The 16,770-nt window shown below is 39.8% G+C and overlaps 1 protein-coding gene across 6 annotated transcripts in view; it reads right to left on the bottom strand.

Annotated features, from left to right (window-relative positions):
- LOC115061625 (partitioning defective 3 homolog B-like) overlaps positions 1–16,770 on the bottom strand; it is a 180,095-nt gene that overhangs the window by 39,532 nt on the left and 123,793 nt on the right. For 5 of the 6 annotated variants that reach the window (XM_029530048.1, XM_029530045.1, XM_029530046.1 and 2 more), the window contains exon 23: positions 12,968–13,082. In XM_029530048.1, coding sequence (XP_029385908.1) covers positions 12,968–13,082 — 115 coding nt within the window. The remainder of the gene's footprint in view (positions 1–12,967; positions 13,083–16,770) is intronic. The other variant, XM_029530049.1, reaches the window with a different exon arrangement.

Below are 16,770 nucleotides of genomic sequence, written 5' to 3'. Positions count from 1 at the left end.
ACCTTCTCCAGCTTTTCATGTCACGACCTAAAGGATGAATTGCGTCTCTCACCCTGGGATTCAGGCAAAAACAAATTACAGACATGGTCACATCGGGACCTAAGAAAACCACAGAATCGTTCAGAATATTACCACAAACTTTATGAGGCCACACTGCAGGGAATCATACATGTTAAAAACAGATAATAAGTCATGACATGTTGACTCATTCTGCCCTGCTGGCAGCAAGAAGACACAAATCACACATGCTAGTGAGGAAGTCTAATGATGTGTGTGCGTTTAAGACAAAGTATGTGTATTCAGACATGCATCTATACTTTTCAGTTAATGTGAGATCATGCGGTCAGTCTTGTGTGCAATGTATGTTTTTTTTTTTTTTTTTTTGGGGTGGGGGGGGGGGCAAGTGTCTGAGGTATGTTTTCATCCTTAAATTCCATTGTGTGTGTGTGTGTGTGTGTGTCTATGAAAAGTTCAGTGGTCATCAGACCAGGCACCAGTCCCAGACAGCGAGGTCAGAGTCATTCACTAATCATATTAACATTCCTTCATAATGACCCAATGCAGAACTCAGCCCTATTCAGTCGTCAGTTGCTTTCTACCCCCCCGTGTCTATATTTCTGACTTGATCTTAGCTACCTCATAACTTCTTTTTTTTTTTTTTTTTAACTGCAGTGTCCATCCTTGGCCTTCAATGGCTGTCTCATTTGTTCACTTTTACTCCTGCAGGTTTGCTTTCCTCTGAGTCATTTGCTCCAACTGTCTTTTCATTTCATCAACTTAAATCCCATCTCAACCTTTCTCTCTTTCCCCCTCAAATGACTTGATATCATTAATTTAATCCAGATAGCACATGATTATGGGGAAACATGTATTTGAGCATCATTATAATAAAATTCCACCAACTTCAAGTTCGACAATTTTTTGAATGTGAATAAGGTTTTATTAGTTGCCACTTTCATTCCTATGTTTTGCCTTCTTTTTAAACTTTATCTGAAGAAAGAAAATACCCAACTGTTAGTTCAGAGAACTGGAGAGGCAAATTTCACAAAACTAGATCCACCTATGAACCTTGTGTTCGTCCACAAACACAGAAATGTGTACATTTCTTTTTTTACTTTAATGGAAGGACTGCACACCAGATTTTTTTAAAAACAAAAATCATAATTTCAAAAATTCCCAGTGAGCGTGAGCACAAGCATCACTTCTCTTCCCACATACCCTAATTTAAAAAATCTCTTCAACGCCTGGAACATGTCTAAACTTGTGGCTCCTCCACCACCAGATCTGTCAGTGAGATGAACGGCAAATGCAACACAAACATAGATGGTGTCACGTAGGGGGATGGCTATTTATAGCATGTGTGTCAATAATTAATCCCACCTATGTATACAAAACAATTTCTCGAGTGTCTCAGTCATCATTATTTAACATCAAAAAATCGTAATGAAATACACTTGGGTACTCTGCTTCTCACAGCTGAAGATGAAATTAAATCATTCCTTCATGTGAATAGAAAAGTTATTACATAAACCAATATCAGTCTGACTTTAATCAGCGATTGTTGTGTAGAGTTAAACAATAATAATGCAATCAGGCAAAACACTTAAAGAAACATCTTAGGTTTAATCTCATTTTCGTGTCACCTGTGTGAATGTCTGGTCAGAGAAGTGTGGGTGGTGGTCAGGTGATTGATTGAAAATTGATGATTGATCATTTAACTTTTGGTCGGTTTAGCTGGTTTTCTGATATTTTATTGACAAAAGTGAAAAGATAATTGGAAATAAATTGATGCTAAAACTTGCAGCTTGAGTTATGTTGATCAATTTAGATTTTTGAGCAAGGCAAACTTTTCATTTTCCTCTATTCAGATACAGATGTTCAGAAAATGATAATACATTGAGAGAACTTCTGACTTTCTCTCCTTCAATTTCAAGATAAGTTTCAATGTTGAAATTTTCCTCCAACGGCAGTCAGATTATTTGCCTTTGTTATGAAAGAACTTACTTCTGATCCTGAAAAAGGAGCAGAGGTCTGAGGGTAGATTTTCAATAGTTCAGAGAGAAAGCGCTGGAATTAAGCTCCACTGAAGGTCTGTCAGCACGGAAAGTCTTACGGCTGCGCTGTGCTGAACGCCTGCACCAGAAGTGTGGTTACTGTAGGTCAGCCTTGTGTTGTCTTAGGCATTTTTTCTTGCTTAGATGACGTGTGTGTGTGTGGTAAGGGGATCTCTATCAACAGCAGCTTTGCTTCTGCTGCCAAATCAAATGGAGCTTGTGTGATTTGGCTTGCATCAGTCTGACTCAAAAGGGTTATGAATTTGGCATGATGATTTGCATGGACTTTCTTTTTGACATCTTTAACTCATACACATACATACACACCCACAATCAGTGGCAATGGAAACACTATTCAGACTGTTACATGACTCCACTGTCCAGCACACACACCCACCCACACACCGACACACACACACACACACACACACACACACACACACAATCTTGATCAGTTGTGAGCGGATGAATGATTTAATTGTTCATTCATTCATCTTCAACCGCTTATCTGTTTCCGGATTGCGGGGGGTGCTGGAGCCAATCCCAGCTCACTCTGGCTGAGGGCGGCGTCACCCTGGACAGGTCACCAGTCCATCACAGGGCCAACACACAGAGACAGACAGAGATCAACAAACACTCACACTCACACTCAGACCTACAGACAATTTAGAGTCGCCAGTTAACCCAAACATGATGTCTTTGGACGGGGGGAGGAAGCCGGAGTACCTGGAGGAAACCCACACAGACACATGCAAACTCCACACAGAAAGGCCCCAGGCCGGGAACTGAACCCACAATCCTGCTATTTTGTAGCAACAGTGCTATTCTGCTGTGCTACCCTGATTTAATTGTTAATGCCTCTAAATCTCCGACAATGAGTCAGTCGTTAAGTGCCTCAGTGTGAAATATCTGAACATCAGCATTTCTCCATTATTGACTCGGACAGTAAGATGATGTATATCGTATCATTACGTGTATGTGTGTGTCTATGGTACAAGCTACAGCTATGTGTCTGGGTCTACTGAATCGGCACTGATCCCATCTTGTCTGACTTGCGGATTACAAACTCCTGACCTGCTGCCGGGAGTACTCCGACACAATGCGCGCGCATACACACACACACACACAGTCGCATGCACAGATAAAGCAGTGGAAAAATGTTAAGAGAGGGATGAAGGCAAAGAACTGATAAAAGAGGAATCTCTGACTGGTAAGAGTCAGATTAGAAGAGGTCTTCCCTGACTTTCCATCCTATATAGAATATTTTTAAGTCATTTTGAAGAACACACATTACACTTCAAAAATATGTGCTACCTAATAAAAACTAAGGTTGTCAAATGTAAAATATATCTGCTTGCTAATTGTCTGGCATTTTCCTTTCCCTTCTCTCTACTTAGTTTCTCCGTCTCGATCCCTCCTTTCTGGCTCCCGGTTGTTCTGGACCATCAGTGTGAGGCCATTTTCCTCTCTGTTCCATTAGATTCAGCACATTTGTACCATTCCAACGCTCCACTTGCCCTTATAAGGCCAGAGTGAGTAACAGCACTGGGCTCAATCCCATGATCACACAGGAAACACCACAGTTTGAATGCAAAGTGTGCTCGTGTGTGCATCGTCATATGTTTGCACGAGTCTACGTGATTGCTCTTGCTCCTTTAGGGCACTGCCATCTTTACAACTCATGCATTGACAATTCCTACCCAGCTGATCTTAGTCATTCCGAACTTTGCTCAAAAGCAGCCTGACAAATCTTTTAATTTGTCAGGTTTAATTTCTTTATCCATCAGTCATCTTGTATTGGGAGGAGTGCAGGTCACACCCTCCCGCTGCTGGAAGAATGCCGGTTATTCAGATGATACATTTTCGATGGAAGTCCCCAGAGATGCCAAACACTAAACCTTATCCAATTTGTGCATTGGGTAAAGTTTGTAATGAGATTCAATTGTTCGTTGAATCTGTCACCAAAGTAAATAGAGGGGCTTTTTTTTTTTTTTTTTTTTTTTGCTTGCTTGCTTAGCGCATGGAAAATTCTCACAGTAAAGAAATTAAGTGGAAGTTAAATATATGTTTTTTACACATTGTGAGTATTCAGATCGGGAGGGAAAGGAATATGATCAGCTCATTTTTAATATAATAAATATGTTTTTACACAAGCAGTGCTGTGGTTTAGTGTCAGCACTTGGCAGCTTATGTGTTCCTGTACTGCATGTGTTGGCATGCCGGCTGCATGTGATAATGCGTCTTTTATTTGCTATTGTTTGAACTTGTTCTTTGTTATCATTGTGTATGCACATCTGTGCATACTTGTGCATGTGGGTCCATGTATGCTGAATGAGCAAAAAATTACATAGTAGACCCCCTCTGATATGCGCTGCCTTCAAATCATCAGATTAGAAATGCAGTCAGTTGGTGAGGTGTGTGAGTGTGTGTGCCGCCAGCAATGCAGTCTTTGGTGATTGGGTGATGTGGTGCAGTATATTGCAGTGAATTTATGGTCACCCGGAGCTGCCATTAATAATGGAGACCGGAGAAATATGATCTTACTTGGTCCAAGCAACATACTGCAGAAAAACTCTCATTTTGTCTTTTCGCTCTTATTTCTAAAATTCTGCTGACTGGAATTTCAACAGGAACAGTGACTTTAGTGGTCTCTGAATGGAAATCGGAATTGGGAACAACATTTGTATATTGTGTTGAACAATTCAACAATTACAATTACTCAACACATAATTGGATGCACATCACAGCAAAACAAACAGGGATGCAGGGAAAAAGTAAGAATGCTCTTCCCCAAATGTGTGAGTTCATATGTGGCATAAACCAAGAAAACGGTACAGGTCCGAAAGCTCTACAGAGAGTGGGCATCAGGTGGATGCGTCATACTGTGGGGGGACACTGCAGTACTGCAAAACTGATCTGTAGACAGCACGATGCCATCATCTAGAATACCACATGAGGGAAGATCTTTGAGAAGAATCGTGTCTATCCCTCCAGTCAATGTCACAGCTATAGAACCGATAGCAAGGAGCACTGAAACTGTTCTGCTTTCACGTGGTGGCCCAACATTTTACGAAGATACTGTAGTTTTCTGGCATTGTCAGTCACCTCTGAGCGTATGAATGGGTGGATGAATCAATTATCTAAAAGAGGCAAACCATTTCATCTCCCAATGTCATATTTAATAGAGTAAATATTATGAAAGAGGAGGAGAAATAATGTTGAACCATGATAATTATAAATATGATTGAAGGAGAGAGAGAATGAATGGAGAGAAAGTAAAAAAAAAAACAAAAAACAACATTCATTCATTCATCTTCAACCACTTATCCATTTCTGGGTTGCGGGAGTTAAAAAACAATTTACTTTTATTTTTTTGGAGCACAAACAGTTCTCTTATTCCCATCTGTTGCAACACAGAGCTGCACAGCTACAAGGTATACTGCAGCCCCTTTTCATTAAGGGAGGGTTGGGGTTTGATCCCCTGCCTCTCCACCTATAAAGCACCCAAGGTAGCACACCTATTTCTGTTTTATAATGGCTGAAATCACATGAAAAGTTTCAAGGTCACAAAGGAGAGGGTTATATGTGTGTGTGTGGGTGTGTGTATGTGTGCAAAGAGAAGGGTGAAGAGGTTTTGCTTGCCCCTGCATAGCTGTAAAATGACAAATATAAAGGTCTGCTGAGCACACCTCCATGATGTGGAAAAAATCTTATTTTAGAGGCCCACATTTATAGCATTATTCTGACTGAACAAGTCTCATTCAAGCAGAAACTGTAATTGGAATTATTCCCCATAAAGGTTGATTTATGTGATTTTTATCAATTACCACCAGCACAGGCAGAGAGAATACAGTGACCCTTTTCTGGTTGGCTAGTTGGTATTAGTGTTGCCTAAATACTCCAGGACATGGAGAGGGTGGATACTGACTCAGTTTTAATCAGAAATATGAGAATCAAAGCTTTCTTAACATTTAGAGCACAAAGCAGCCAAGTCACATAAAACACACTAAACTCCCATAAAATCAACAGCTAACTGAAGTCTACAAAGTCACAAGATGTTAAGCATCTTGTTGACACCTGTGACTGTTTTTGTGGGCTTTTTACCTGAACAGAAAGCCACACTGAGTTCCACTGAGTCCACGTGGCTGATCTTATCTGGAAGGATCATTAGTCTGATGCAGTCTTTTAAAATCAGGGGAATGCACGTAGAAAAGACTGCTTATCTAATGTTCACCTAACCCTAAAATGCATTCCACTCAGCTGTACGGAGTGTAACTGTTGCAAGAATTGCTTTGATAATGCTAATGATACTTAAAACTTCTGACAGCATCTCAAACATGAGGTCACATTATTGAAGGCAGGACATACTCAGACATTGTGTGGAATTGGGTTTCAGTTGAGTCAGACTATAAAATAATCAAGGACTTTATAACTGTGTGGAAGTTACACATAAGATTCAAAGGGATTTTCCATTTCTTTGAATCTTTGACACTAAAGCACGTGCATTTAGATGTCCAAATTACATTTTCACTAAAAATATTTGCTCATTAACTTTGCAGGACCTTGGTGTCATTGGTGTCTCGGGAGTATATACTGATGTGGTCCCACATCATCAACACAACTTGAGAAGATTTTCCCACAGATAACAAGTTTTGCGAATAATAGGGGAAAAAAAACAAACCACTGCTGGTGGAATCAGAGCTCTGCACTTCAAATAGAGAAATACTCTGCTGCTTTGAATGGGATGGAAAATCTGTGTTCACTGTTGGTCATGGCTGATACTCATGACTAATGTCACCATATACATACATATTGTGCTACAATGGTGAAAATGCTTTCTGTCTTCATCCAGTCAATATTCTGTCAGTGTGTCTAACCTATTTAAAGCTCATCTGAGGCTGTGTCAACACAATAAGGTCAAAGGTTTAGTGGAACTATTGTTTCCCACAATATGGAGAGTAAAGAGATATGCTGAAGTCAATTCAAGGTCTTCAATTGCAAGGTGGGCTAAATTAACAGAAAATAATGCTATGCTGACAAACCCAAGTCTTCCATATGAATTCAAAACGGGCTGTATAATGTGCAGAAGCTGGTCGGTCAGATGAGTGTGGAAAGAGAGGGGTTTCACAGTAGTCAGTTTAAAATTAACACACACACACACACACAAAAAAAGAATACACAATAAGAAAGGTTATGGGAATAGTGTGCTGGGATTTTCCCCAATTCTATTGTGAATCACACAATGGCATGCCTGTCTCTTGATGGTCATAGTGACAAGGTTAGTGAGGATACTGGAGCCGTTCAGGGACTGAGACCTTGAACCAAAGACAAAGACAATTCCAGAAAAACACGCACACAAACACACAAATTTGGACATAGCTCTAAGAGTACAAGGAATTTAGTCTTGATCAACAGGATATGATACAAGATCCTCTTATAACTGTCATGTGAGACATTTGGAGGCAACACAGATGACCAAATGTGTCATTGTTACAGTATGTCCAGCAGCATTTCACTATTTTTAATGTTCTGCGCCAACGGCAACAGGACTGAATCTTTTCCATGTGTATTTCCCTAGACCTGTTAAAGGCAATTGCGACATCTGCTTTCAAATGTTGTCTGCACATGATTATTTTCACAGGAAAGCACAGAAAGGGGAGGCTTCTACATTAACAACAATTCAGGGAAGACTATTTTCTGTGTGCTAAGGGAGACCGAATGCTACGTTATGTTAAATGTTCAAAAGTCTTAATTTTCTGATAAATTGGATCATTAGCACCTGATTCTTATGGGTGAAACACCACAGTGCAGTTACTCCGAACTTACCTTATCGACACCAAATGGTTGGCAGAAGTTTAAGTGAATTTGTCTCGGTTTTGGAGAAGATGTGAAACACATTACATCACTTGACTTGAATTATTGCCATAGTCTAAACTTCAGAAGGACTGCATGCGTGTATGTGTGGTTCTTTATGTGAGTGAAGGGGAGCTAGAATATCAAATTAGTAAATAAAAACCTTGTGATTGCCTCGTTGGATTCAGTTCACTCCGAATTCAAAGCATCATTATACAGAGAGAACATTTTCTCAACTGGAAAAAATAAAACACTCCAGGGAACAGCTGGCGGAAAACACACACACACACACACACGCACACATCCATACAGTATCAAGAATGGATGGGGAAGCAATTGAGACAGAAAAGTTTTATTTTTCAAACCCACTATTCCCAACTCTGAGACTTTTATCTGCTGGCCAGGCCACAAGGACCTTCCTCTGAGGGGTTTGTGTAGCCTCCCCAGCTCTGTGTACGTTCTCTTTCCACACTGCATGTACTGATCACTTGAAACGGAAATTCCTTCTAGGTAGCAATAGGACTGTGAAGTGTGTGTTAGCCATATAATATACTGGCTACCTGGCCAGGGTGTGTCTCACCTTTCACCCTTTCAATACACACCGGGTCAGTCTGCCCAAGGTTGCTGAAGTAGATTCAGAAATCACATCACAATGGATCACAAAAACCCAACAGCACTTATACATCCTTCCTCAGTTTGCAAACTGGCACAGCTGTGCTATTTTCACTTGTTAAAATTTGTAATGTTTGGCTCAAAAACAAGAATTTACATAAACTTCAAGGTCTGTTGGCATCGCAACTACTCATATTTACTTTTCCTGCTGTAAATACGTTGAATTTCTAAAGCAACAGGTATTAGAGGGAGGGCATAGCTGTGAAAACTGAGAAATTTGATGACGGTATCCTTCACCTACGAGATGGAATTCCAATAAGACACTTTCACATTCAGACACATTTGCTGCAGTTTACCAGAAAACTAGACCAAAGACAGAAGAATGGAGATAAGTGGTCTGATTCAGGATCTTATGAGTTCCTGGACCCCTGGCAATGAGTCCCATAAGCAAGTTTTGGATTCTTTCCGACCAGTTTTAAGACCAACAGTTAGTAACAAAAGGGGAAAAAAATAAGAAAAAAATCTCTTGAACAAAGCATTTAGTCCACAACTGTTCCAGTGACTATAACGGCTCCTATGTCTGTGGCTTTACCTCAGGTGAGCACATTAATAAAATATTGTAAACGATGTGAAAAGGAGCATAAGAAAACTTTTTAGGAGGGTTTTCTTATATTGAGCTCTGTACTATTTTATATTACATCAGACAACAAAATACCTTTAGGAATTAAATGAACACACGTAAAGAACCCTAAAGTACAATAAATAAAACAATAAATAAATAAATAACAAACACTGTACAAAAGCTTTTCATTATAATTGAATCCTGTAAATGCTGTGTCACACCGCCCACCACAAAAAAATGCCCTCTGCATGTGTGTAGGATTGAGTTTATGCATGTGTATATGACAAAAGCTACAGCAAACTGATTTAGTTTCCATCTCCTTTAGGAAGAAAGTCTGTTGTTGTCTTCCAAAATACACACATACCAATCCACAAGCACACAATGCACTCACTTGGAAAAAAACTTGTGCTGTGGCTTTTGATGCCTGATAATTGTTTTTAGGCAAACATAATTTTGCTAGCGAAGACAGCTAACCCATAACCATGAATCAGTGAGATGTTAATGGAGCCATAGGGGGACAAACACAGGCACACAGACACACACTCAGTATACTGTGGCAACATTTCATGAAGAACTCTTTCCACGTCTCTGTTTTTGTTTCACTCTCTCGACACTTATGCTTTTACTTTCCATAGTCATTCAGCAAGTCCTATACAAAAATAAAAACATCTTAAGGAGAACAAACAAACCAATAGAAGTGAAGTTGAATTAGTTTGCCATCGGCTCACCTCTATAACCATTACTTCTCCTTCTCCCCTTCCAACAGAAAGCCAGTGAGGTAAATAATCACCTCTGCTTTAATTAATAAATGCGTCATCCTTAATGAGGAGGGCTTATTAGGCCCTATGGCAACTGCTTCTGGTCTGTTTTTCTTTCGATTTTTTCCTTTTCCTTTTTTTAGCTTTCCAACTTCAAACTAAATTTCCACCTCTGAAGCATGCTAATTGCTCTCGCTCTCTGCTTTATAAACAACCAAAAAAAGTTTTCTCATTTGAAGGCAGAACGCAGTGTAATGTGCGGCTATTGATCGCAGGATAAAGAAGATTGCCCCGAGCTGGTCACAGACCAAATGACTTTCAGATCTGAATTAAAGTGTAGCAGGTGCATGTTTGGATAAGCCAAAGGTGGTACAATTCTGAATCACTCAATGTCAGCATTTTGTTCCACAAAACTAACTCGACATCACATTAGTGCCCCCTGGAACCAGAAATAAATCTAAAATAAGATATTGTGTAAGGTTGTAATATAAGGACCAAAAGCACTGCTTTCAAATCTCTACTTTTGTCTGATCAACAGACCCAGACCAAATACAAATGTTCTGAAAGTATCAAAGAGCTCAGTCCATGGAGAAATGCACACTCAACCCATATTCAGAAACTCTCCTTTTAGGTGCGCTGTCAACTTTCTCAATTTGTGATGTGCATACTTCCCAGTCACTGCCCTCGGCTATCAGTTATGCCCCCCAGCACCGCTCACCTGAGCCACATGGACCCACCGTCCAACCCTGTCTCTGTGTTTATGTCTTTAAAAACACAGCAGTAGCCAATCATCTCTGACCTGTCTATTATTCCAACTCTGTCTGACTCTTTTCCCATCAACACTTCAAATAAAACACAGAAAAAGAACCACAGACCAATCAGCAATTGGTCAACTGCACAATAAATGATATGAGAAGAATAATTTAAGCTCAACTACAGTTTGGTAAAATGTATGCTTTCTGGGTCTGTCTGACAAATGTTAAAAAGTTAAAGGCCTCTAAATATTACTCAGTTATTATCACAGCTGAGGCCCTGAGGTGGGCAGCTCAGGCTGAAGGGGCCTGTCCTCACCTGGACTTCATCTAAACAACAGAAAATTGATGAATGACACAAAATTTTAAAAATTAGTAATTAGTTTATTTCACACTTGTTACAAGCCAATGAACTTCTGAACAGCTATCCCCCAAAAGCCAAAACAACAACTATGCACAGTTAGTGTGTATAGCAGGTGACCTATTAAGAAGCCACTTTCAATTTACTGACTTGGTGATTACATTTAGAGCATCATTTTCTGCTATGGGGGTTCCTGCAGCAGCACTGACTGCTACTGTACTCGTTGTTTGGAAGCAGAATCACACAATGTATTCTTCTTTTGCAAGCCTGAGGGCTCGAGGCCTGGTGAATTTTAACTCCATTAAGTGATATACATGCATATACACCCAAGCATGTATGCTTGCTATAATCTGCTCAGTATTTACACGCTAAGGTGTTGTCTGTTAATCTATTATTGTTAAATTTTAGTTTAGTGAAAATATTCATGATCCAATTATGGAAGGCTAAGCAACAATACTGAGACACCTTTCCTTCTTTTGGATTTGTGTTTTAAACATAGCACAATGAAGTTTGGTAATATTGGGAAACAGAGTAAAGCTTGTGTCCAGCTGGGCTGAATTGAGGCATTGATGATGGTGCAGTATTAAAGCTGTGATATGCTGCAATAAATCTGTTCATTTATCAGAGGGGATTAATTTCAGCTCGACAGTGAAAACCTCATTTGTTTTTTGTTTCAAAACAAAACTGAAAGCTTACATGTCAGTGACTAGAAGAGGCAGGATAAGGCAAGATGTACTCAGTGAACTAGGATTTGAAAAAAGGCAGGAAGCCGAAACCAAGAGTTCTGTGTTTCCTGAAAAGACAAACTACTCAATGGCACCTTACTGCATGATTAAAAGAGTGTGACTAAGATTTGGTTTTGTTAACAGGAAAGGAAAAACAATTAGCCGTTGCTCTTTCAATGTGTTTAGATTACTATGCACTACATGTTGCTGTAGAGTTTCAAAATTTACTCATAACTAATTGCTAATGTAAGCTTTTCATGACATCAGCTCTCAGTCTCCAATTGTTCTCTTACAGGTTTATTGGTCAAGTGAGAAATAATACTGTTGTATAAATAAATTGTGCCTAAACAAGTCAACAGTGGAAAAATAATACAGCAGAGCCTCATCAAACCTGGAAGAATGTAGCTCTGTGGTTAACTGTAAAACACGTCATACGTTTCAAATTTCTCCTTCTCTGTTAATAAGGTAACACATTTAAACAAGACGACTTGAAGTTGAGATTTGAGGCATTACGGGGAAATCTCATTAAGTAAAGTAAATAAAAAAGGCAACATGCAGCAGTGGGTAAGAAGGAACATATTGGTAAGAGTTAGGACAACCAAGTGGTGCAGCAAAACAATGGCACTGTCAGACAAATAAAAATAAAATCTGATCCCTAACAACATGTTTATAATCGCCGTTAGCAACAGCTGCAAATGATGTCATGGCAGAGTGACACCTGGTACCAGCACGGGAGGTGAATTCTTGTTAGCACATTAATCATATGCCGTCGTCACGGCACCACAGAAGTGTTGTGTTGTCTTTTTACACAATGACTCAAGCAGTGAATCTGTGAGGATGTGTTATGTGATTCTATGATTTTAAAAACTATACCTGCAAGATGACAAGTTACTAAAGCCTCTACCCATCTCCCCTGTGTCCCATCCTCAGTGAAAAAAGGATCATATCAGTCCTATCAGCTCGATGCCTGCAGGGGCCATTCAAGTCAAAGAGCAACTTGCCAGTGACAGCTAAAGGACGTCAATCACTCAGCAGTCCTACTAAAAGTGGTGGCTCACACAAATTCTCTGCACGTGCACACACACACACACACACACACACACACACACACACACACACACGTAGTTCTCATAAAACAAAAGCAGGAGACGGATAGACAGATGAGAAGTTTGCACCTCTTTGTGTGCTCTTACATACATTAGTCTGAACATGTATGCCTGAGCTCCTTACCCTGTGTGTGTTTTCCTGCCCCCTGCGCCGAGGATCAAGCTCATCGTAAGGTGGGACCATTCCTTCCCTTCTTGCTTGCTGGTACTCTCTCCTCAGCTGCTGGATTCTGTCCATACTGCCACACAAACACAAACACACACAGAGAAAAACAAACAAGGGTAAACACATCTATAGAGCTTTCAGGCCCTGCAGGTTCATGGATTGATCCAAAGCCTCACCAAGTGCTAAGCTAATTGATGATTTAAAGAATCAGGACAGTTACTGGTAAAATTTTGCTAAATGAATACAGCTCAATCTTTCTTACTTTCTTACAGCTCAATCACATTTGTAACAGTATGGGGGGAAAAAAAAAAAACTATGAGAGCTCTGACACTAACATTACATAGGTGTGTGTCAATGCCAGCAAAGGGAAGCCATTTGTTTACTTAAATAGAAATTTTCTCAACATCGGTCTGCAGAGGTTTGACTCCAGAAGAGTAGACAGACCCAGCTGAAAACATGCATTCATGCAAGCACACAGTCCAAACGCAGGCACACACACTCACACAGATCAATCTCTTAACTGTTCTGACTGCCTACATATATAGCAAGGTTTCCATGTTTTTTTTGTTTTTTTTTCTTGAGCAAAAGGCAAGAAAACAAAAACATCAATCATTCCCTGAATATTCTTTATCTCTGTCAACAGGGGAAATATGCAGCGTATCAACACTGAACCCTTGGCAGCCTTGTGAGTCATGCACATAAACACACACATCCACTAACCCACACATAATGGAAAATGGAAAGCCATATCATACACATATGTTCCCGTATGCATCATTAGAACTGCGCCGGGCAATTTCATGAACCAAGTTGGTGGAAGGAGAAAAACACACTGAATTCAGATGAATAGCAAAAGACTCCCCCCATGTCTCAAAGGCACTCTGTCAACCATGCCACCTGCGAGGTCATGCAAAACAGCCAGCACATTTATCCATAATGCAGCACCAACTTTGGTCTGTTTTAGATTTGTGGGCATTTTATTCTGCGAGCATACACCCCCCCTCTTTTTTTTTTTTTTTTTTTTATAAATAATGATCTTATGACTGCACTAACCTTAACTCTGGAGTGGATGACTCTACTGGTAGTGTTCAGCTGGGATTCTCCTAACAAATGTTCTGATCACGGTAAGAAACACTGAAGGTGCTCAGAAAATGATCATAAATGCATCAAAGGTACAGTTAAAGATATGATCTATTTTCTATTGTTGTTGTTCAGACAGGCGTCTCCCCTGGTTCGGTAGTCATTGTATGTGTTGCCATTCATAGTGACTCAGTGTCTACAAACATCCAGAAAAACAGATTAGCCAAGAAAAGAGAGAGGGAAAAGGAAAGGAAAAAAAAAAAAAGCACTTAAGTCCAAGTGTGTCCAGTCATCAAGACATTCCACTGTAGTGATGGTGGAGTGGGGAACACCAAATAACATACCACCATCAACAATGCAACAAAAGTCTTAGCAACGTGATAGACAATGACGTGGCTCATTAGCAAACAGGCTGAACGTGGTGGTGGGGGGTAAAGTACTGTAGGTCCCATTGACAAATTATTACTCATGGAACTTTCACACAGGCAGAGAGACGAGACTGAAACGAAATGAAACAAATAGGACCTCATCGCAGATGCCAATACAAATTACTGTCAGAATATAACACCAGCACGCCAATCAAGACCGCTTTTTAAAACCATGCCAAATTTTCCAAAATAAACGAATAAATTCAGACTCTCCTATTTCTCTGTTCCCATTTCCCCTTTATACCTGTTCTCCTCCTTGGCCTTGGTCCTTCATTCCCCCTCGACTCTTTGAGCCCATGAGCCCAGAGAGCTGTGAAAATGAGTGTAATATCCACAGCTCTGAAAACGCATTATGCCCAGTCTCCAAATTCACTGCTGGTGCAGGAGTCAGACAGCTAGAAGCTGCATTTATGTACAGTGTGCCCTGTATCAAAGAATTGTGTATGTGTGTATTTGTGTCTCTGTGAGGGTGTGTCTGCACCCCATGTTTTAACTGCAGAACGAAAGAAAAACAGCAGTGTCAGCAGTAAGACACAGTAGCTACTAGATTTGCAGCATAGTGAGATTAGAAGGTAACTGCACTTTGTGACCGAGGAAAAAACTTTTTGTGGTCTTGATTGTCTTGTCACTGTGTTTCTCTATTCTGTTTGATTTGTTTTATTTAGCTGCCATTCCATGTTGCTGTTGTGTTTGGTTATTTTATTTAAATAAAATTCATGAGTATCTTTTTTTGCTGCCTATGGATGGACATAGAAACTTAAATTTCCATAGCAAATTACCTGCATGATGAAAGTACATTATGGTTCAGCTAAATGCTGAGTTTACCCATTGGCTGGTTCCTGTTTCAAAATAAAGTGGAAACAGATTCCCTCACTCATTCTCTATCCACAAAAGCGAGATGGCAGTACTGTTTGTCCACAAATGGCTTAGATGTGACTACTTGTTCATCTTTAGTTCTGCTGCTATTACTTACATTTGTTTCCAAACAGTATTCAACTACTTAGTCTGGATAATTTATAATCAACGGTTAGCTGTACAAAATTGTTGACTTTTCCTTTGTGTTTTTTAATTTATATGTATTGTCAATTATGTCAACAATTTATTGAGCTACACAGAGGCTTCAAAGTCCCAGAATGTGAAACCAACAGAAACACCGGCCATGATGTTATCGTATACCAGAAAAAAACATTCGCAGTTATTGCTAATCAATGCTGCATCCCACAGCTTGCTCTCCTCTTGCTGTGACACTCCTTTCTGGCCTAATATGCTCCAGACATGCACTGCTGTTTCAAGTAACATTAATGACATTAGAAATTGTCATATCCAGCAAATTAACACATCGGTTCTGGCTAAAAAAAAAACAAAAAAAAAAAAACAAAAACCTCTGACTACCAAAATTTAATCAGTTCATCCTCAAGTCCAAGTGCATGTTTGCAACACATTTGGCTAAAATGATGCTGAGATTAAGTGTTCATGAGAATGGGTTGGGCCAGATGAAAACCCTGGCCCATGATGGTCTGATCACACAGGTATGCTGGTTCTTCTCTATCTTATTCTTTTTTTGGTCACCTCTTTCTCTGTTATGCTTTCTCATGTTGATTTATCACAGTAGAAATGATTTGTGTCAGACAGCGTGCCACACGATACACAAGTCATGCCAATATGCACAAACACACACCCTCACCCAGTGCTCTATTTTATTGACCGAGGGCCTGGGAGAATAGGGTGGTAAAGTGTACACAACATCCATTTTATGCCCACAGACGCATGCACACACATAAACAAGAACTTATAAGTAAACACACCCTCACACACAAAGGGTACTTTATACGATTTATAACTCCGCGTACAGGGAGGAATGAAATAAATATGATAAACAGACACACACAACACAACACAACAACACACTAAAACATCTCCATGACCACATACTGAGGAACTGACGGAGTTATTGATTAGCTTTAGAGAAACAAGTGAGCTATAAAAAAAAAAAAAAAAAAAGAATTGTATGACCTTACGTTTTAACTACCATTGTGCTCATTAAACACCACTAGGATTAATTCATGTGGCAGCAGCCACATTCTTCACACTTTTGCTTTAATTACCAATACTTTCCCATCAGGAATATTGCATGTCAGTCATACGCTTCACTAATGTTTTAAAGTAAGAGTAGAGGCTTCCTCCAGAATAAACTATGCTTTTTCCCTCCCTCTCCAGGTACAGACACACACGCACACACAGGGAGAGAGAGAG

This window comes from Echeneis naucrates, chromosome 21 (assembly GCF_900963305.1).
Source record: "Echeneis naucrates chromosome 21, fEcheNa1.1, whole genome shotgun sequence".
Classification (NCBI taxonomy): domain Eukaryota; kingdom Metazoa; phylum Chordata; class Actinopteri; order Carangiformes; family Echeneidae; genus Echeneis; species Echeneis naucrates.
The sequence above is the reverse complement of the archived record's forward strand: the minus strand, read 5'-3'. Positions and strand labels throughout refer to the sequence as shown.